The sequence below is a fragment of the Plectrocnemia conspersa genome, unplaced genomic scaffold (genome assembly GCF_051122295.1).
Source record: "Plectrocnemia conspersa isolate PC_06_02 unplaced genomic scaffold, ASM5112229v1 ptg000014l, whole genome shotgun sequence".
Taxonomy (NCBI): domain Eukaryota; kingdom Metazoa; phylum Arthropoda; class Insecta; order Trichoptera; family Polycentropodidae; genus Plectrocnemia; species Plectrocnemia conspersa.
Genome location: NW_028277178.1, coordinates 6,410,775 through 6,433,514, shown reverse-complemented (window position 1 = coordinate 6,433,514; position 22,740 = coordinate 6,410,775). Strand labels below are relative to the sequence as shown.

Here is a 22,740-nt window from a genome sequence, read left to right as displayed (position 1 = left end):
TTAGCGGCAAATTTAAAATACTCGAACGTCTTTAAGAGCCATATAACTTGAACTGCAACCAAGAGGAGGTTGACTCAACTTCAGACCAGTGAAGATTTTAGAAGCCGCCGCTTCTCTCTTCACCACTGATCCAGCCAGACGTCTGGATTATAGAGCTAACTTACAGCCTACGTATGCACCCACGCACAACATTTCTAAATTGCTGCGAGCAAACTATATTTGTTTTAACAAAATAAACAGAAGATCAGAAAACAACCATAAATAAATATATTGGTTTACGTATGTCATATTATTACTTTTGATCCACAGTTATTATTGCAATTTTATTTTAATATTTAGCAGCAAGGGTTTAAAATAAACATTATTATAAATAAATATAATTTATTGCTTTTTAAAATCAGATTTTTAAATAATTATGACAAAAAATACCTTAAGTGAAACACTAATATTTAGATTACCTTTTTTACTCTAGCACAAAGTAGCTGACGCTCTTTTTCACCTCACATTTAACAAAATATTTTCATCAAGTAATAAATTACAATATTTCTTGGAAATTAGAAAATATTATATTTCAAGTAAAATTTTACAAAGCGATTGAATAATGTCGCGGCGACATTCTTAAACTATAGATTTAAATTAATGAAATTTTCCGTAGAATAAATTTATATATTAGTGTCGTATAAAATGAGAGCTGTTTATTTTTTTCTGTGAGACATCGTCATAAAGTAGCTCGTCGCGTTTCGGAATGATTCGCTCCTCGTTTAAGCGCATATAAAACACGTTTTATGAACTAGGACCCTTAGGGCCGTAACGTTATTTGATTGCAAATTGACAAGGTGACCAATTCGTCCGGACGAAATGTTATATCGAAATGAAAATTTAGCACCGCATAAAGAAGGCATTCTATTTTCGCACAACCTTTGTAATTTTAGCGTAATTCGACCTCAGCGGCTCGTTTTAAAGGGATCGCCCCTTTATTGAAAATGACTAACAAATTTATTCGAGCGCTCGAATTATGACACTTGCTCTCAAGTTATCTCTAGAATATCATCCGATAAGGGCTAATTTAAGCTTTTTTATTTATTTTTTTATAATAAAAATGTGAATTAAACTTTCTTTATAAACATTCTTATAGTACTAACAATAATATAAATAATAATATCAATATAAATAATTATATTATTGGACATTTTCAATTTCCTAATCTTATATTAAAGTGTCAGTTGAAATTTGAAACGAAAAGCTACTATACATAATTAAAAAATTAATTGACGTATTAATTAAAATATTAAAATTAACGGTCTTACAAAGAACATTTAATAATCATTATTTTAGCGAATTTGCGTTAATTACAAGCGTTTAAAAGCCATTATTCATTACAAGCAATATACTAATTTTTCAGTACTTGACTCATCATACCTACATATAAGTAATGATTGAAATTTACGTTTTCGTAGATCTGTAAGAAATTAAATAATATACATTACATGTGCAATATTAATATAACTCAGAATTTAACTCAGAGTTATAGTGTAAGTATTTAATAAAGTCATAAGTTCAAAAAATTAATTAAGCCATCGTGCTCTGAAAACCCAATGAGTCAAGATGTTCAAAAGTATAAACAATACACTGTATTATTACAATACACAAACACATATATAAAAACAATAACAAACATAAAAAATAATATAAGAATAAACAGTTTATAATTATAATTTATTTCCTAATGATTTTTTATTTTTTCATAAAAAAATATTGCTCCATATCATATAAACATGATAATATATAGTTAACATTGACGTAATTAATGTATCATTAATTAAATAAATATATTTACCGTTCCATTTAGGATATCGATTTACTGTAGATTTTGTGTACTCTGCCAACGAAAGTACGACTCTGACTGTACGTGAAAAAAATCACGAAAGCGTGTAGGTCTACCAGAATTTTGAGCTTTTAAAGCTTGAGGCTTAATCAAGCAGCAGCACGCCGAAGCTAAAGCTTCGAGCAAATAATGTTCGCCAAATATAAATCGAAATCTTGTTAGCAGAGGTGCGACAGAATTATAATGATTAAATTACAAAACTTTGAAGCGTGCAAAAATATTATTTCAACCATCGAGCGGATAGGTAGTACTATTTATTATTATTATTTTATACATAATAAAGAAAACGAACTGTATATAAAGCAAATAAATAATAAAAATAACGGTTCTGATAACGTCGCAAATTCAATATTTTTTTTATAAGGTAAAGAGAAAATCTTTTAATGTCAAGTACATTTCTTTTCGGATTTTTCCCATCACGCTCGAGCAGAGGTAGATAATATATCGGGAAACACAAGCTCCTTTAAATCATTACAGACTGTGATTGTCAATCATGTGATGGCTGAACAAAATAAAATACGACGTGATATATAGAAAAAATAAATTAATACATATTAATATGTTATGAATTTATATTTGATTTTACTTGAGCTATAAATATTAAGTGAAAATTTAGAAAGCAGAAGGCGGACTTCGTGTAAACATAAGAGTAAAACTCATTGATGCAGTGAAATTTTATATTAGTATAATACAGGCGGTTCTAGCTAAATTTTATCTTTAAAATTTAAAAATATAGCGTGCTTGATAAATTGACTAATAATACAAAAGTTATATTATCTATTATCGTAATTGTTTAAAAGAATTATAAAATACATTAAAGATTTATATATATGTTTTTCATGAGAAATCATATTATTGTGCTTTATGTACATATATATTTGTTAAACGTGTGCTTAAGTATTTATAATGCGTAAGTTTAATCACCTTTTCTATATAAATAGTACCATAAAAAAATTAATATAATAAAAAAGGATATGGGAATGTTTGGTTTATATAAGAGATATTTAGAAATAAATATACGAAGCTAGTAAAAATTTAAGAAAATTATTTTGGACTTATTTAGAAATAGTGCCGTTTTTCTTAGAGTCCATGTAGCGTGTTAAAATTTATTAGGCTTAAGTCGCAGCCACATTGCGCTTACATAATGTAATTTAAGTATCCGCGTAAATTCTTTACCAACTTGTTTCAGTTTATGAAAATAATACTTTAAAATGTTGTCAAATTAAAAGCCAGATAAATTCAATTGAATTTTGCAGAAAGATATCCATAGTAACTTGCTCTTTCTACTCTATATCAACGACATACAATTGAAAATTAAAACTCAGCATATTTATAATATGCTGGTTATAAATTTTTGCACAATTGCGTATTTACCGTTTTATGAAAAAAAAACACTACACAAAAAATAATCTTTCAAGCGACACTTCTCACATTTTCCATGTCCATCTCTCACAGTTTAGGCAGAAGTATTTTAAACAAAAATATTTCCGTCAGTGACTTTAAAGCAATGATAGAGACTTTGTATGCACATCACCAGAGCTTGCTATAAGGCTTCTAGAATGCTCGTTTTCATTACTCGGAATACGTGTCACAATGCAATAGTTTGTAATGCCCTTGAATATAGCTATAAAGTTTTAAAATCTGTACTATTTTTTTTTATAAGAATATCAAATAGTGAGCAATAAAATATTCTAACAATCGGGTTGTAGAGTGGTATAGAAAATCACGATTGCGTCCTTTATTCTTACCCCTCGGGATCAAGACATAATCGCTCAAGAATACTCGCTTTACACTATTTTCTCAACGGGTTTGCCAGACATGAGTGTTTTTGGAAATACCTTCAACACTTTTAAATATGCGAAACAGTAGATAGTTTTTATATTTATTAGTTTAATTATACATTTCGTGTGCATTTTATATATGTATGTGTATGAAATGTTGAGTAAAACTATTTTAATAAAATAACATTATGATGCATGGCTCATGCAGTGATAATGGCTAGATTTGTTATCAATAGAAAATCAACTTTATAAATAGATTTCTAAAGGATTCTTCTATACTATATTTATACAGCGTTTGAAAACATCAATCAATGGGCTGACTTTGGAATAAAATAAATAAAAGAATGTTCTGAAAATAATTAAAGGCAATCATAAATTATAAATTCTTTAGTAATTGTTCTGAGTTTCTCAATTTACTTTCGTAAAATGTAAATAGAATAAAATAAATAAATAAATATATAATGGCAAAATAAATATAATTTAGGTAAGATTTATTTACGTAACAAGTATATAAAATGACTTTTCTAAGGTGAAATATGTGTTAATAACAAAAAATATACTGGATAAAGTATGATTAGAAGGTCGACTTTGTCGTTTGTTAAGAGAAATGTGTCTCATTATCTTAATAGTGCCTTAAACCATTACTCTATAAATGACATATGAATAGTAAGAATCTGTCAATTTTATGGATCGTTATTATTAAAACGATGAAAGATATAAAAAAAATTTGGTCATTAGTTTTTATACAGTGATGTATAAAAACTTAAATTATTATAATGTTAATAATAAGTAAAAGTCGTCTTTAGTTAATATCGTAATAAGTACAATGACATATTAATATGTCATTTGTAGTTAGATATCAAAAATATATACGATTCCAACTTTACGTAACTCGACAAAGACTAAAGAATAAAATAAAAGGGTAGGTTTTTGTATGTCTATATATTATTAATAATTTTAAAATTAGTGGAGAGAATCACTTGTATAATTTTAATGGTCTGCTTCTTGAAACTACAATATATTTTTATGAGCTACAGGTTCAAAAGCCTATAAAAAAGTAAAACGAAAATGAAATATTAATACATTGTAAACGTTTTTTAACAAGATTTCAAATTGTGAAAGTTATGCGAAATTTTTCAGGGTTTCACAGTTCAAGGTCATCTCGTTTTAATTATGCTCGCTTTAAAACCTTTAACGTATTTGTTCTATAAGCGTTATTTTTCCAAATTTTAGAAGTAATTCTCCAAAACAGTTTCATATCTCTTTCTTGATTAATTAAAATTCCGCTTCGCAAATTACATCCAGCCTGGAGGCATCTCGCGTCCTCAAAACGAGGATTCACCCAGCCTAAACTGTTTATAATGGAATTAAACTACATTTTCACAAGAGAGGGAAAATTTTCCACTTTCACCATTTAGATAAAACGACAGAATTGAGAGAGGAAAACACTTTTTGCGCTTGGTATGGACGCACGTGAGCTGATTGTAATTCGATCTACGCAGCACCGTGAATATGCTGCAAGGATATCCACAGGAAAGAAAAAAAACTGTTCATAAATTCTATCGGATAATTTATTTAAATATACCCACAGCTGCGGGAGCATTTCGGAAGAAGAAAATTCAGGCAGAAATAGAAAGAAAAACGAAATTTTCAAATTTAAGTCAGAAAGTCAATAAATCATTGGGGCTAACTTGATTTCGCGTTTTAGCATAATGTATGTATGGATGTACATATATTGGAACGTATATATTATAGGCAGTGAAAAATTCTTTATCTATGGAGCAAGAGTTCTCAATTCGATTTGTGGTTGTTGTATAACAAAAGTAAGAAAGATGTTGCTAACAGAATCACAAGCAAAATTGTGATTACATAATAAATTAATTCAAAAATTAGGTGTACAGTTTTTTTTATGAACAAAGTAATTTTACACTTTTTTAATACATATTAACAACACGTAAGATCGTCTATGAATAGGATTAGGGGTAAGCAATAAGTTCTGTTTTTTTAATATACATATATAAATTATAATATGTTACAATGGTACCTCGGTTTACGAGCATAAATTCGCTTCGAAAACGTGCTCGTATATTAAACCCAATTTATTCATAAGAAATAATAAAAAGTTGCTGTGTTGTGAAACCCCAAAATGTTTATATAAATATTTTTACGTAAGACTTTATAAACTGTGTTTAAAAATGCATATGATATACATACATACATTTATGAAAAAAACAATATTTTTAATTAAATACTTATTGTTAATACCAATGTATGTCATGAAGGAATAAATAGTTTTAATTTGTGATTAGTAGACGTAAGTTTTAATTTATCACGTGCTTGTTAAATTAACAGCAACTATGTATATATCATATTGCGATTGTAATAATCACATAATATCCTGATACAATGTCAAGTGTAGATGATAACTTTCAACCCCTCTACTTGAATTCGAGCCCCTTAAAATCTATTTCGAATTGAATTCGAGTACCTTAAACTATAAATTCAGCTTTAGAGAGCTGCTGTACCCCTTTATATGACATTTAATTCACAGAATAACCTAATAATTAAAATATATAGCCTTAATTATTATTTATATAAAATAATTTTAGTTAGGATTAAATACATTTGAAAGGCAAAATATTGTATATTGCAAAATTAAATAATTCGAAGATATTAATATTTATTAAAAACAATATTCTATAATAGTTATTTATTTAGGTGACACGTTTATGCCAGATAAATAAGATACGATTTATTATTTAAGACATATGCATTACTTAATAAGTAATAAATTAATATTAATAATATAAAGGTAATAATATGTTAAATTAATGAAAAATGCAAGAATCTCTTAGATTAGTTATAATAATAATTATATTAATTTATCTAAATATTATATAAACAATATATTGTAGTTGTCATATTAATTGTGTTTATAAGGATTTTCGTAATATATTTTAGTTTAATTATATTGACCAATTTTATTGAAAATTATGTTTCACGGTTCAATATACAATTTAAATGTGTAAAATTTAATATTTTAACAGAAGCTTTGGAGCTAAGAATATGGTTTTGTTGCCATTGTTGTGCAGTTCATACGAATAACGATTTTAAATCAATATCAGTTTACATCACTCCTTTCAGTCTTTAAAAGTTTTTAATAGTGTTACTCTTCTCGCCGGACATCTATCGACGTTTTATAATGGAATATCGTGTCGGTCGTAATTAAATTTGCAGCTGTGGAATTCGTTTTTCGATTTTGTAGTCACTCGTGCGCGTCAAGAACTGACGACAGAGTAAATTAAACTCTAATTGAATTATGCTTACGTAGTGAAGAGATGTATGACGAGGGTGAATAAAGCCATTCGAGTGGTTCTCACTTGAAAATGTGATGACGCCGGATAAAAAATAGTATGAAGACGTTCTAATGTCGATATCGATGCTTTTATTCACTTAAGCTGCATACAGGTTGCTTACAGAAAAGTAATAAGAAAAGTTCGACATAAAACATTTTTTTGAAAAAATGAATTAAAGCAAATTAATTGAAATATAGTAACATATCTAGAGAATGTACTTTTTAATAAAGTGAGCATTAGCTTTGGGTACAAACCCAAAACAGGACTTATGCCCCAGCTTATATTGTATTTCACCCCCAAAAATGGGTTAAATAATAAGACCGAAGCGACAATTTCACCTTGGCTTACCACAATTTCTAGAATACAAATAAAAATCGATTTTTTTTTTAAAGCTCAGTATTACATTTGAAGAAAAACATGTTACTTATAAAACCTATTTTTTAGGATATATTTAACTCCATGAAAAATTAATTTTTATATTACGGCAAAGGTTTTCAGAAACAGGTTATTATTAATTTTAAATATTTAAAGTAAAATTATTAAAACATTCAAGACAAAATTTTTCTGTTAAAAAATAGTAATTGATATACCAACATTTATTATTAGCATTTTATCATTTCGTAAAATGTAAAAAAAATATTTTTACATTCAAAAGAATCTCTTGAGAATAAAATTATTAACACAACAATACAGCAACTTACTAGTTTGACAAAGCATACATGTGCTAATTTTAATATGTGAAAGAGTAGTAACTTTTAATGTTAGAAATAGAAAAAGCTTTCGACACGATATAGCATAACGGCTTGATTAATAAACTATAAAAATATAAAACCCCCGTCTATCTGCTTCGCTTAATAAACTTAAACCTGTGAAATATTAGTTATGTTGTTTTACTAATTAATCAGTATCAGAGTCTTTAGGAATGTTTCTCTTTATCTTTTATACAAACGACCTCATATAAAGAACGCGTCTATCTGTGTACGCTGATTATACAGCTATCTTAACAAGCGATTTAGATATAAAACCAATCGCAAACGAATTAAAAAAATGTTTTTAAAACCAAAATAAATATTTTGAGAGGTAGATAATTAAAATCAACAAGAATAAAACAGTCATATATATTTATAACATTCCACCGCCTCTCCAAAGTAAACAGGGCAGTAACATATAATGTAAATTTAACGTGAAATACCTGGACTCCAACCTTATATTGAATACTTTTGCTTTGAAACTTTGCTACAAAGGTCTTGCTACTACAGCGACCCACAGACCAATGTTTAAAAAAGAGCGCGCACCACAAATAATAATCACATACAAAGAATTAATCAGACCTATTTTAACATATGCTAGTCTGGTATGGTGTAATACTATTCATATATTTATTCTAAACCAAGTCATTCAGAATAAAGCTATAAAAATATAATACGCATTTTATACTAATTTAAAAGTAACTACAAATACAAATAAACAAATATTGATATTCTCATGCCAAAAAATAATTTAATAATAACCACACAAACTCACTAATCTCATTTATCGCAAACTAGGATGTACACAACCTTAAATTTAAATATAAGCATAAAATACCAAAGCACATATTGCTTTAGGGCTAAAGAACACATTTTAGTGGTTCTGGATATATTTAAATTAGCACTTATTTTCTGCTTTTCGTTTTTATTACATCACAGCTAATAAAAAAATTGTTTTAAACAAGTAACATGTTTTGTATATATTAAAATGAATTATGACATTAAAATAATATATAATTTGTTAGGTACAGCATATAATTTGCCCTATATTTTGTAGTATGCATACTTATACTAAACTAAACAATACGGGAAGCGTTGTTAGAGTTCCAATATATAGGTCAAGAGATACCGAATGTCCTCTTACATTTCTCAACACCTGTCTCCGAGCCTGAATTAATTTAATATGCTCATTGAAATTGAAAAACCCAGTGAAAATGTAATTTTCTGAAAAAAAAATGTACTTAATCTCCAAATTTCCCAATGTAATAAATTACAAGGGGTAATGATATTAAAAATGATAGCTCAGTATTATTTTGGATTTTAATTTATCTCATTGCTTAGTCATTGCCAATATAATATATGTAAAAAATAATCTTATTAGATGAATGACAATGTTTGAGTGACATGTTCGAATTTATCAGACCTAAGTTCTAGTAACATTATGATAACAATGTGTTTTAAAATGGCCGCGCCCTAATACCAGAAGTGCTAGGTTCATACCTTGATCCGTTTTGATGATTGTTTAAAATAAAAAACTTCTGGCAAGTAGAGAAAGTATATGAAGTTGGAATCAAGAGACTCGTTTTCAGCCTTACTAGATTAATTGAGGTGCATAGTGCTTATATAATTTATTGATAATGTATTATAATGATAAGCAATTCCGTGTTTTATGTATATTCTGAATTTTATAATACATATAATCAGCAATATATTTAAAAGAAACTCACCCAACATTCCGATCGGAAACTGGTTTGGTGCCTGCAAGTTTTCTATGACACTCTGAGTGACGACCCAAATGTAATTTTCTCCGGTGATGTGGTAATCTCTCGCAGCTGCTAAAATGTGCATCGCCTCCTCCTTAGTGGCGTATAATAGCATTACTCTTGATTCGCTATTCACCAGCTCGACCAGATCGCCTGGTTTCGTCACCAGCACGGCGTTTAATATGGTTAGCTTGAAACGATCCTGTAAAAAATATAAAATGTATTTAAATTGTTTAAGTTTAACTGACAGTATTAAACGAAAATGTTTCGTTTCTTCCATTGAAAGATACAGAAATAATATGCCACCCCTTTAAGTATTTTTTAGGTGTGATAATACATACATATTTTTTTGTATTTAGAATTAGTACCCAGGTGCCAAAAGTTTCGATTTTATCGATCATAGTAGATTTTTGCAAACTTTCCCTTTACTAAAAACATAAGTGTGATTCATTTTTTGTCAGGTTCATCCATTAAACCATTTTTGTATTTTAATAAGTTATAAAAATAATTATGATAAAGCGTTTTGACCGTTTAAGAAAAATGAGTTGTTTCGTTAAAATGAGGTACACGCTACAAAATAAACAGGATTGAAGTATCATTATTTAGAATAAATAATGTATACGTGGGGTTTGCCCTTAAAACAACCGTTTCTGACCTATCTTAGCGAAAAACAGCAATTTATTTTAATAAAACTCGCTACCCTTCTGTAATTTATCGTCCCACCGAGAAAGAGGTAGACAGAAAAATATAACACGAAAATGCAAGCATTTCTCTTAGAAACTATTACTAGTATTTACAATTGAACATCTGATCATTTAAGGCTTGATCCTTAAGAGCTTTCCAGTTTGAATTATAACTAAGAGGAGACCGACCCAACTTCAGATCAATGAAGATCGCAATAGCCGCTGCTTCTCTCTTCGCATCCATTGGTCCAGCTCGAAGTAAAAAATCGAGAGTTCGAGATAGATAACCTCACAATTATTATTAGAGGGATCTGTTATCATGCTTTGAATTGTGACTGTAATGTTCTGGTCAACTTCTCCAAGTTCATTAATTGTAATAATATTTAATATTTGTTATAAAATATATTTATACATATATAAACATCTTAAATATAACAGTCGATATAAATAGAATATGTGAGTAATACTATTCCATATTAAATGCGTTAGATACATATTATTTTTTGCTATAAAGCTTACAAATCCCCACACAATGAACGCTAGCACGAACGAACAATAATCCAGCTCATCGAGTTCAAAATTGATCATGGCACTGTTCGAGATATATACAAACAACATTTTTAACATAAAATTGTAATTATAAGTATATTTAAAAATTCACGCTTGACTAAACAACCAAAACGTTAATATTTTGTACGCTATATGCCAAAACCATCGCTGCGTCATAAATCTCGCATTAATGCGCAATCAACTCGAATATTATTCGTGAAGCAAATTTGTTCAACCTTAACACTTTCAGACCGCTCATGATTTATACCTCGCATATTCTGATTTTGAGAATAAATATTTAAAAGTTAAATTGCTTGAATGGGAAATTAATCGAACTGAAAGCATGTCGCTTAGCATGACGATGAGGACTACTTATGTTATATTTTTTTTTATTATATTTACAATGAGGTTAATAAAAGGCGAATAATTAATTTCCCTATTATTACTAATTTAAATTAAAAGCAATTTAAAATATGTCATCGAATCCAGAAGCTCAGTTAAAAGCAAAAGGTTTTTTATTCTAAATAAATTAAAACAGTTTTATGTGTTAAATAAAACTCAACAATGTATAAAACGAACAAATTAAGCATAACAACAAAAATGTATGTCGAGAGATTTCAATCACCTGCACAATTTGTTATTATTTAGAGGTCTTTATAACGACCATTTCGAAAATAAAATAAACCACATCCAAAAATTAAGCTATCACAATATTTTTCAAAAAAAAAAAAAAAATTTGTGACCAAATAATTGCGAAAATAGTTGAGAATATTAAACAAATCACTTAATAGCATATTTTCACTAAGAAGTTTTTCACTTTTAAGTAATGCCGAAAAACTAATATATGTTTGGAAAGAACGCACGCTTGAAAATATATTCTAGCATGCGAATGATACTATTGTTCTTCTACCCTTTGGTTACCGATCGCCGAAATAACCATTTGGATCGTTTTCCTTTCAATGCGTGAGGACATTTCGAGGGTGTATCTAAAAATAGATACAATTGGCTCAAAAACATTATCATCTGCCATTTACCAGCGCTGTCTTGAACTAGTATTTTTAAAGACGAGACTCTTAGTCGCAGCGAAGAGTTGTGGTGAGAGAAGCAGAACATAGACAAGAAAAAATGAGCCAATAGACACGGAAAATATCAAAGAATCGTGTAGAGAGTATCATGAGAACACGTCACGATAATCCTAGCCGCTCTATCGATATCACAGCCGACAATAATACGACTAGACACGCCAGCAAAAACTTAACTTTAACGCATAATAGTGACATCTACATTTCTCTCTCTATATACATATACAATATGGTAATTTATATATGTTAATGAAATAATCTGTTATTAGCTTTGTCTATTTGGCTGCAAGGTCAGCTAGGGAGCTTATACAAAGAAACATGTGTCTAAAACAATTTTATCTAAGGAAAAAAATAGCTTAATCAATTTCGCTTAAATTTACTAATTAACAAAAGACAATAGTTAAGTAATTAAAATTAATAAAAGCTGTATTGCAATTTATTATTTATATATATCTATACAGAATATTTAAATTATTTTGACAATAGTAAATTAGCGTTATAAGCAAATGGGGATATGCGTGCGAATGTTTGATTTTTCTATGTCTTATCCTTAGAATATATAAGTTTTACTTATTTAAATATATCGGTCGTTTGTTTTACGGTTAAATTTAGCGACGATTAAAATAAGTATGAGCCTTAAATCTTTATGTTTAAATCCTCGAACAATAAAAGTGATACTCTTTTAGATATTCTAAAGATTCAATATGACATTAGTTTGATTGAAATATGTCCATATATAAATACTATATTAGAAACAATTCTTACTTTTTTTTTCGCTGTGGAAGAAAAGTTTAAGGAAGTCAAAATTGCTAAGAAATTATTTAGTATTGTCTAAAAAACGATACTGTTTATTTAATATTTGCAATCAATTATAATTGTGTGGATGTTTTAAAATAATTTTATTATAAAGTTGAATCAAAATGTTTATGTATATTTATGAATATAAACAAGTTAACACAAAAAGAACATTTGTTATATTGTACTTAAAGTAAAAAAGTAAGTGGTCCAAAAATAAAACCCCGCGCAGAGTATATAAAGGTTAGTTATGTAAGAAGTCCTGTCGCTTCGAATATGACCAGGTGGTTTCTTTTTAAATAAGTCGTTTTCCTGAAGTTTTTCAATCATCTTAGTACTTTGTTTTAGCTAGGATTGTCTCCATAACGACGATTATTAATATTTCTCTGAATATGCTATGTATTTTGGTAAAAGAATCATTGTTTATTTTCTTATAAAAAATACCTCGACAACATACATTTGGCGTGACGCTGATTATGGGTTATAATAATATAATATACAACAAGGTATTTATTATTTTTTAAATAAAGTATTTTTTCAGTAATTAAATGATATATAAGAGCAGTTAAAATTAGACATCGACAAAATTCGTTTAATTTGCTACAGAAAACACGACAAAAACAAAGTAGGCGCGCAATTCTTATGTTTTCATATACAACAAGGTATTATATAACGGTTGAATTTCGCCGGGTAAAATTCCTAGAAAGGCGGTTCTCTTCTCTGACCCTCGAGAGAAAAGGAGAGAAAAGCCTGAAAGTGTTTGCCCCGGGTGGTTTTATTTTTCTATCATCGCGTACGTGTGCTTTGCAAAAGGAAAACTTAACCAAGACGAAAGAGCATCTGCCTCTGCGATACAAAAACAGACCGGCCGTATAATTTTTATCGCGTTTCAAAGAAGAAATCTGACACGTGAAACGTATTACCTTTTGCTAAAAATGAATTTTTATGAGAAATTTAATATAGATGTTTGTATTGTATTGTATATAAAGCACAAATAGCGCGTCATTTGATTGTGCAAATTTATGCAGATTATATTTACTAATTTACTACAATTCTAATCGCATAATGTATTGTACGAATAATATTGTGGGAACCCAGTTAATGCATTGCATATGTCCCAATAAATTATCGCCAAATACAAAGCTTTGAAAATAATATATTTTATTAATAGGAATCAGTTATTGAAATTAATATTTCATAATAATATATTGAGAAATTGTTTACAAATATTTAGGAGAAATACCGTCACAAATCTTGGAAACCTATTAGTATAGTCTAAAACGTAAACATTAAACCTTACTATTATATTTGAAACAATATTTTCGAACCTGACACGTGCTCAAGAATCGACCGTGTTTTGTGAAAGGTAAAATGTATAATTGTGCTGTAAAATTCAGTTATTATTAAACCATGTAAATAACCAAAGAGAAAACAAATATTATTATTTGTCAAATAGTCTTTATTTAATTTTAATGGTTTAATGGCTGCATTTTTTGTTATAAACAAAATTGCCTAAAATTCACCAAATGATGATTAGATAAAGAGTCATACGGAGACAAATATAAAAGGCCCGGATCCAGAGCAGCGAATGTAAAATATTATTAGATTAAATCACATAGATTTACTTATATCAAATAATTACACAAGAGCACACGATAACACATATTTCGTTCGCTGGACCTTAAATCTTTACCAGCAAACTAAGAACTGGTGACTTATTGATTCCTAAGCTAATATGATTAGCCGATATGATTACCTTTATATTTTTAATAAATAATTTTTATATTACAAAGGTAATTACCATGACAGTTTTTTTCGAGAAGCATTTCTTAAAAAAATATTGAGCAAAATGTCATATAGACAATTTTAATTTTTCGAGAAAATTGCTGATTTTTCGAGAATATTTATAGGCGTTTTTCTGCTATTACTAATTTGTATAAATATTTTTGCATGTTTTATAGCTTTTAATTTTTTAATATGAAGCTCCGAATAGAGATCGGAAGTATTTCAATATCATTTTTTTACAATTTAACTACTTTGAAATTGTAAGAACTTAATTAATAATCAAAAAAGTATAGACTCTAAAGCACTTTTAGATACACACAATATATATTCTTTCTCAGTTGCCTTATGCATGTCATTGATAAAGATAGGAAAGGGCAAAAGATCAAAATTAGATATTCGTTGAAGCGACTAGTACCATCACTTACACGCTAATGAAAAACCAATGCTACATAATTTATAAAAAAATAGGTTAAAAACAAACCTTATCAAATTTTTTTTAAAAGACAGCATAGAACATGTTAACTGAAATTCCGAAATCAAGGGATTTGCTACTCACCGCCTTTACGTAGCATAAGAGGATAGTTTTTTTGGAAAGGCGCAAAGGAGATCCGTGTTGTTGGTCCACTAAAACCTACTAACAATGATATTGATATATTTGTAAGAATTATATTAAATAACTGAGAAGTCGCCGAAGAAACAGCGATAAGATTAAAATTACCTTAAATATATGTTCATATCAGTATTAAATTTTCAAGCACACATAGTTTCGATTTATTTACAAGTATCTAAAACATACATTAACAAATATAAGCGACACATGCATTAATCTACATCAATGTTAATAATAACATTTTTTAAATTAAAGGTTTGTTTTATTAAATTTTTAAGATTTAACCTTAATATTTGCAAATATTAAAGCTATGGATTAATAAAGCGTAGTTTCAAATGCATATTTGTAAATATTTATTTAATATATTTTTTAATAATTATGTACTGATAGTGACATGGCTCTATGCTTCAATCGGCTTTAATTATAAACGTGTCTTACCTTTATAGAGATAATAATTAGTAACACAGGGAGATTCGCTTAATGTGATAGTAATAGACTTAAATGCTTCCCTCATGGTGAATTTGACGTGGCAATACCATAAACGAATTATCCAAAAATAGTCGAACTAGCAAGATTGTGAACATCGTATATAAAACTACTTGTTTGTATATTTTGTTTTTTTTATAAATATAGGTAACTAAGATACAATACTATACACAAGTTTAAACGGGAGTCAAACTATTTACTTGAAAGTATTGATTAACTAAATTTCAAAAGTAATTATATATATATATATATATATATATATATTTGCAACTTATTAAAATCAATTTAACAACTAATTTTAATAAATCATCGGTGTTACTAAAATATCACAATATCTAACTTAATATAATTCGATTATTAATATTTGTATGAAACATATTCTCTACTAAAATACATCGATATAAATTAGGTGTTTTTCTTTTGTATCTTTCATAATTATATTTAGTGATATAGTAGTTAATAAATTTATATTTCAAGGTATTTCAGGTGTTTTTAATCAATATTATTTTTTTTTAAATATGGTGGGGTTGCTGAGAAAATATTGTTATTGTTAACGGATCAGCAAACACAAATATTTATGAACCTTTGATGAAAACAAATAACCGTATACATACTAAATTGTAATTTAATACACAATTTTTATGATTAAAAGAACCAATAACAAAGTTGGTCCAAAAAATTAAAATAATATAAACCACTATAATATCGCTGTAGACTATTGTGAATATATTAGACCTTTTATTATTTTAATTGAAAATATGTAAATGTTAATCTATATCGTTGAAAATAACTTATAAAATTGACTTTTTATTAAATTGAAATATATTCTTTACAAGTTTATCATTATATATGATAAATAAAAGTCATATTAATTATAAAAAAATGTTTCTTAAAACAGTAAAAAATAATTTATTATTAGAATTTTGACATATATTAATTTAACACATTTAAATAGTAAACTTTTATTATTTATTTGCTAATATGACAATAAATTATCTTCAATCACAAACTAGTTTTGTTGGACCAACAATCTCTCAATGCAGGAATATAAATATACGTATTTTATACAGATTTACAGACATTTGATAAAGTTTGTCATAGGTTAGTATTAAAATTAAATCAAATTATTTAGCTCGGTTATTTTCGATTCATTTAAGCGATCGTAGATGCTTTGTAATATATGGCGACCGATTGTAAATTACCAATTTGGTTCTGAAACTGATTATATCTCACTACATTATTACATAGAATAATACTAAAATCTGCTCACCTGCATCTCACTAACTCTCTCCCTAACAGCTTGTATAAAGTCGTCATGGCCCGCTATTTGAGAAGTTACTACTGAAAACTGGTGCCATTTGTATCTTTCAAGTATGCTCAGCATAGCCGCCGTTTGATGTTCTATAGAAGGTGCTAATTGCAGTTGAAGTGTTGATTGCGAAGCTCTTCTCTCTGAAAGCAAAAACAATACATTTTATATTGAAAGCGTTTAGTCGTTTATTATATATCGTTATACGCTGGTATAGTACATACCAAGACCGGAATTATCGGCGTTCCAGGCTATTACCGGAATGCCGAGGTATCCAGCTAACTGGAGGAAGTATTGCGCCGAAGCTGTAGACCTTCCGTATTTTTCGTAATTCATCAGATAAAGAATAGCAGACACGTTGACAGAGAGAAACTCTTTGCAGAGCGAGTTGAGAATTGCTGTGAACAAATTTAATAAAAACAGTTATTATACCATGATTTAAAAATGTTTGTATATATTATGGTACAAGGGTAAATTTTATTATCTCTGATATTTCTATATTTAAATTATTTGTATATAATATATATAATAATAAGCAATATATACTATATAGATATATATATTCTTTAATAACCCATCTTGTATGAGTGTAGTGCTTTTGAAACGAGCTAATAATAAAATGAAAATCGCTGCAGCATTTAATATAACATTAACGCAATTTAGATTCAACATGTGTACATGATATAAGAAGAACCACATTTTATTTCTAGAATAAAATAAATATCATAAAATTATATTTTTTAAGTGCAAAAAAAATGTCTTTGCGTTTTTTCTTACATTTACAAAAATGTGTAACTTTTTATAAATTAACGATAGTTCCACAAGTTCTGAAGTGGTGGTATAATAGGAGATTAAATGGGTAGAATCTTGATATTATCTAATGAGTGTGAGTGAACAAGTTTGTCGCTAAATTTTGCGCCTTCTTGAAGTAACTTACCAGTGTTAGTCAATATTTTATTTATTATTTTTACAGTATTAATTATATTACAAATATTACAATAATATTAAATATTTATAAAATTTATTTAAAGATTATAATGATTTAGAATATTACAACATATTGATATTGCTTTCATAAAATTGGGTTCAGATTTTTTTTATTGAAAGGTAAAATAAAAACATTGCAAGTGATGCATATATATGACATATTTATCTAGATCTAAATTTATACAAAATTTAAATTCTTTACCTTTTTCTAGAATTATAGTTTATATGGAGCTTTGTCTCATCGGTATTAAAAAAAAGCTGGATATTTTATATATTTTTTATAAAATCTGCCTTATTTATTTTCCAAATTTAAAAATATCTATGAATCTGATATACTACTGTTAACAAAATTTAATGATTGTGGCAAAAGAAAAATAATAATAGTAATTTTACACAAAAATTGGCCCAAGAAAGATGTGCTTGTGCACTTTCTGTTTAAGAAAAACAATAAAATTAAATGAATAAAAACAAATTTGTATTAAAAGATAAATTAAAATAGTCAAAGAAAAATATTTATAAGGAAATTGGCAGTGTAGACAGTAGTAAAAACTGTTTCAGGTATAGTGCGGCTTCGAAGTATATAATAAATTTTAGAAATAATATTCATCCTTTAACAATCAGTCATCATGAATGAGAAACAAATAAAGATTTTACTTCAGACACAAGAGCAGGAAATTAAGAGTTTGATGCAATGACAGTTATAAATCAATTTAAGTGGTGCTTACACACCAATGTAAAAAATATACAATTTCATATATATATAAATTTTTATGCATGCTATTTGGTTCTTAATTTTATTTAAAATATTCTAATAAACATTTTTTTTGTTATAGATAAAAAATGGTGACAATAGGTAATTATTAATGTATTTTAATGAAAATAACTATAAAGTTTTATATAAAAAGTTGATTAAGTATCGATGAATGATGATGTACATTAGATTAACTTCAAGATTTTAGTTGAACTTTGCTGATAAATTCACACGTCATTTGCAAAAGGTGCTTGAAAATAATGGCTCAAATTTCTTTTTTCGTTTGCAAGTGGGATAAAATAGCACCATAATTTATTAACGAAACCCCAGAAAAGCTTGCAATTGTATGGCAAAATCTTAATTTTCCATACCAAATTTTAATATGTTTACATGAATACAAATTTGCGCCTTCGTAAATAAGGTGATAAAAAATTTCATTAAAATTTCATGCATAAACAAAATCTGAATAAAGACCCTATATTATACTTTATATTTCATGTGCTTATATTTATATTAGTAAAAAAATATGATTTTTGAGTTGTTATTTAAAAATATTAAAAAATATTTAAGCATAAACCATATTTTAGTTTTGTAACTATTTAATATAAAATGTTAAACTACAATAATATACAAAATAAACAAAAAATACGACTGTCAGTTACAAGGATTCGTTCCAATTCTAACTGACCTGTGTGCTGGTTTATCGATCCTACATATGCTAGGACACAAGGACACATAGGATATGCTATGTTTGTATAAACAAAAGTAATATAAATCTCATATTTATGAGCTTGTGAATTATTAATAAATTAATATATACTCTTATATGTTTTAATTAAAAATTCTATCGCATGAAAAAAATCGTTTATCCCTTTAACGGGTTGTAACAAGTGTCATAGGGCTTTCACACGATAAGGGTCTGTGGTGTTTGGATAAAAAATAAGGGGAAACAACCCCTTTTATTTATGTCCAGGTTGGTCGCCTTTGCCACGTGTTGAAAAAAGATTACAAAAATAAAAAAAACTCAACCTTTTTATTGTTTCACGTTTAAATTTGATGATTTATTGAGTGTATTTATTTGATGCGAATTTATGTTCGTAATAAATTATAATTTGTGGATAATGATATTTATATTTCACAACAAAATGTTGGCTAAGACTTGAGTTAAAAAAATTACGAACCGTCTAATGATACTTTCAAGTTGATTGATTGACATTTGGATGAGCAATAATAAAATTAGGACCCTTGTTAAAAGTGAAATGGAGAAAATGTAGATATTAAGTTTCGTAAGAAAATAAAGCCTTATTTAAATTTATGTCTTTCGAAACGATTTATATATTTTATACACTGCATTAAAATAATTATTATAAAAATACGCTTCGTAAAATATTATATTTAGAAAAACACAAATAAATTCGTAAGACGTGAGAAATCACGTACTACTAATTTTAAAAATATATATGTACATTATATGTTATTGTTACTTTAAATGTAATAGAGCTTTAGTAAATAAAATTATATATGCATATATAATTATAATATAAACACTGTACTAAAATATGCACATTTCCACTTATTTTTTTTTATAAATCTGATTTTTTGACATTATTATAAATAATTTCAATGATGCACGTTTTTCACTCACTTTCAGTTATTTAAAAGAATCTTAACGATTTTATTTTACCTGGTTTTCTATTATTTTTGCAATAATTGGAAAAATGGTCGTTTTACTTATTTGTGACAGAATACTAAATATATAGTAAATTTTTATTAATTATTATTATATATTAAAAAAAATATTATAGCATATTAATAAAGCTCTAATTAATTATGTGTGTGTAATTTGAATAAAACATCTAATAACTACAAAGTTTATTACGATAGCACATCAAATTTGTAGTTATTAGATATTCAGAAATTTGCATATATTAACAGAATTTTTCTTGAAGTATGAATTCTTGACCTTTTTTATAATTTTTAAGCTAATACGTTAAATAAGTAAAATTATCGGCTCTTTATAATTTAAATTGCTTTAAGATATTTTAACGGAACTGGAAAAGATCACAGTTAATGAAATTTAGGAGGTTCACTGATAGGTATAATCAAATTATTATGAAAGTAAATAATAAATTGATTTCTATATTTAGCCTTTTACATTTTAATATAAATCTTTACTGCTTTTTTATTATATAAAATGGATAGCTTTATCGAGATTTTTATAGTTTAGTGTAATTTTTGTGGCGACCTCTTGCCAAAGAAGAGGATTATAAAGCGTAATAAAGTATTTAAAAAAATTTAACTTGTGAGATACTTTTTCAAGTGACGATAGTAAATAAGAAATAACAGCATGTTGACCACATGTTCTTATCTCTCACTCACTCCCGTCACTGCGATCGAGAGGGAAAATATCTCACCGCTTGCCCCTGGTACCAACATGTTCTTATAAGGAAGGTGGATAGCTCAAAAATCTCGTTTTAAGTTGGTGAGTGGCATATGTTAGTTGTCTACGTTAGCAAAGTTATGTTTTATTTGGGACCAAATCAACTGATTCTTGAGGTCGGTCGACGAAAATAATATTTTATCGTTCATTTTACTAATTTTTTAAAATAAAAACATGAATATATCTGTTTTATTATTTACTATAAAATATATCACAATACTAAAACTTATGTATTTTAAACACAATTTTATTATTTTTATAAAATCATAGTAAAAACAGATTAAAACTTAAATATTAATAAATAATTTTTTAAATAAAAATTTATGTTACTATATTACTCAAATATAAACACGTACTGTATATTATTGTTGTTATACATTTGCTCTCTTTTACAATTATATTTATTTGTTATTCAACTAATGAGCTTATTGTTGATCGAATATTTATTTACATAAAAATCAAATATTAATTAAGAATAAAATTCTACACTTGATTATTCAGCTTCGTGTGCAAAGCTTCTACCAAGAGACTGCTCATAAACGAGTCCGTTGGGCTCTTTTTCATTGAAATTTACAACATGTTTTGTGCATGATATATATATACAAAACACGCAAAACTAATTGTTGAGCTTATCATTGAGCGACATTAGCCAATTTATTGCTCTCTATAGACTGAGTTTTTTTATTAGAAAGTATTATCAGCGATGTTATAAACTCGCAATGCCTACTAATATATAAATATTAATTTAAGCTTTATAAAAATATACAATTTTTATTTTAAAACTTTTCAAAAGACTTCAGGATTACAAAAATGTGGTATATTATATTTTGCATAAAGATAGTTTTTAGTAATTTCAGGCAATATTTATAAAAATAAACATGAAGTACAATAATAACCTGCATACTATATATACCCTGTTAATAAATTAGCGTAGCATAGAAAGTTACGTGAAAATTTATAATAAATACTAAAAGTTTGGTCCAATTATGGACTACGTCAACATCAAATATGCCTTTCTGAACGATGTAACCCACAAGAGAATTGCGGCTAGCCGTAATGACACGATGGCTATAGAATGGTTAAGATAAATCTAAAACACAAACATTCAAACACCTAAAACAAATACACATATTTATTAATTCAACTTATGCTGCGGTTAATGTAATATTAGTATTTATATTTCAACAACATAATTTGAGAAGATGAAAAAGTTTAATGGTAAAATAGGTTGACTCAAAATCTAATTAAGAAATTATCACTTAAAATGTCTGAAATATTAAATAAATTATTAATTGAAAACGCAGATAATTAATCTGGATTATAAAATCAATAGACAATAAACTTTAACAAGAGGTTAAATCTGCATTGTAGTGCGATATATTGAGTATCCATTGTTCTTGTAGGGATTAATTAACTAACGTCTTTTAATAGACAAATACAAGATATATCGATGCAAACAAGAGCCTTTTATGTTGTAAAAGAGAAACAATATTGAACATAGCTTATAATAACTCAATACGGTAACAAAATTTCCTCTCGGAGGATATTGAGAAAATTAACTCTAATTTTGCAATAACGTAACGATTGCTAGATATTTTGTAAAAGCATATACATATAATACAATTAAAACTTTATTATTTATTGATATATTAATTTCATAGTTGTAAAGAAAATTATGTATTTAATCAATAAAATGCTTGTCAGAGAAACGACTTTGAAAGACTATGTG

General features: G+C 27.2%; 1 protein-coding gene across 2 annotated transcripts in view; it reads right to left on the bottom strand.

Annotated features, from left to right (window-relative positions):
• Nmdar2 (glutamate ionotropic receptor NMDA type subunit 2) overlaps positions 1-22,740 on the bottom strand; it is a 334,557-nt gene that overhangs the window by 128,221 nt on the left and 183,596 nt on the right. For both annotated transcript variants that reach the window (XM_088203959.1, XM_088203961.1), the window contains 3 exons: positions 17,058-17,231; positions 16,795-16,976; positions 9,499-9,736 (listed from right to left, as the gene is read on the bottom strand). In XM_088203959.1, the coding sequence (XP_088060085.1) occupies positions 9,499-9,736; positions 16,795-16,976; positions 17,058-17,231 (594 nt within the window). The remainder of the gene's footprint in view (positions 1-9,498; positions 9,737-16,794; positions 16,977-17,057; positions 17,232-22,740) is intronic.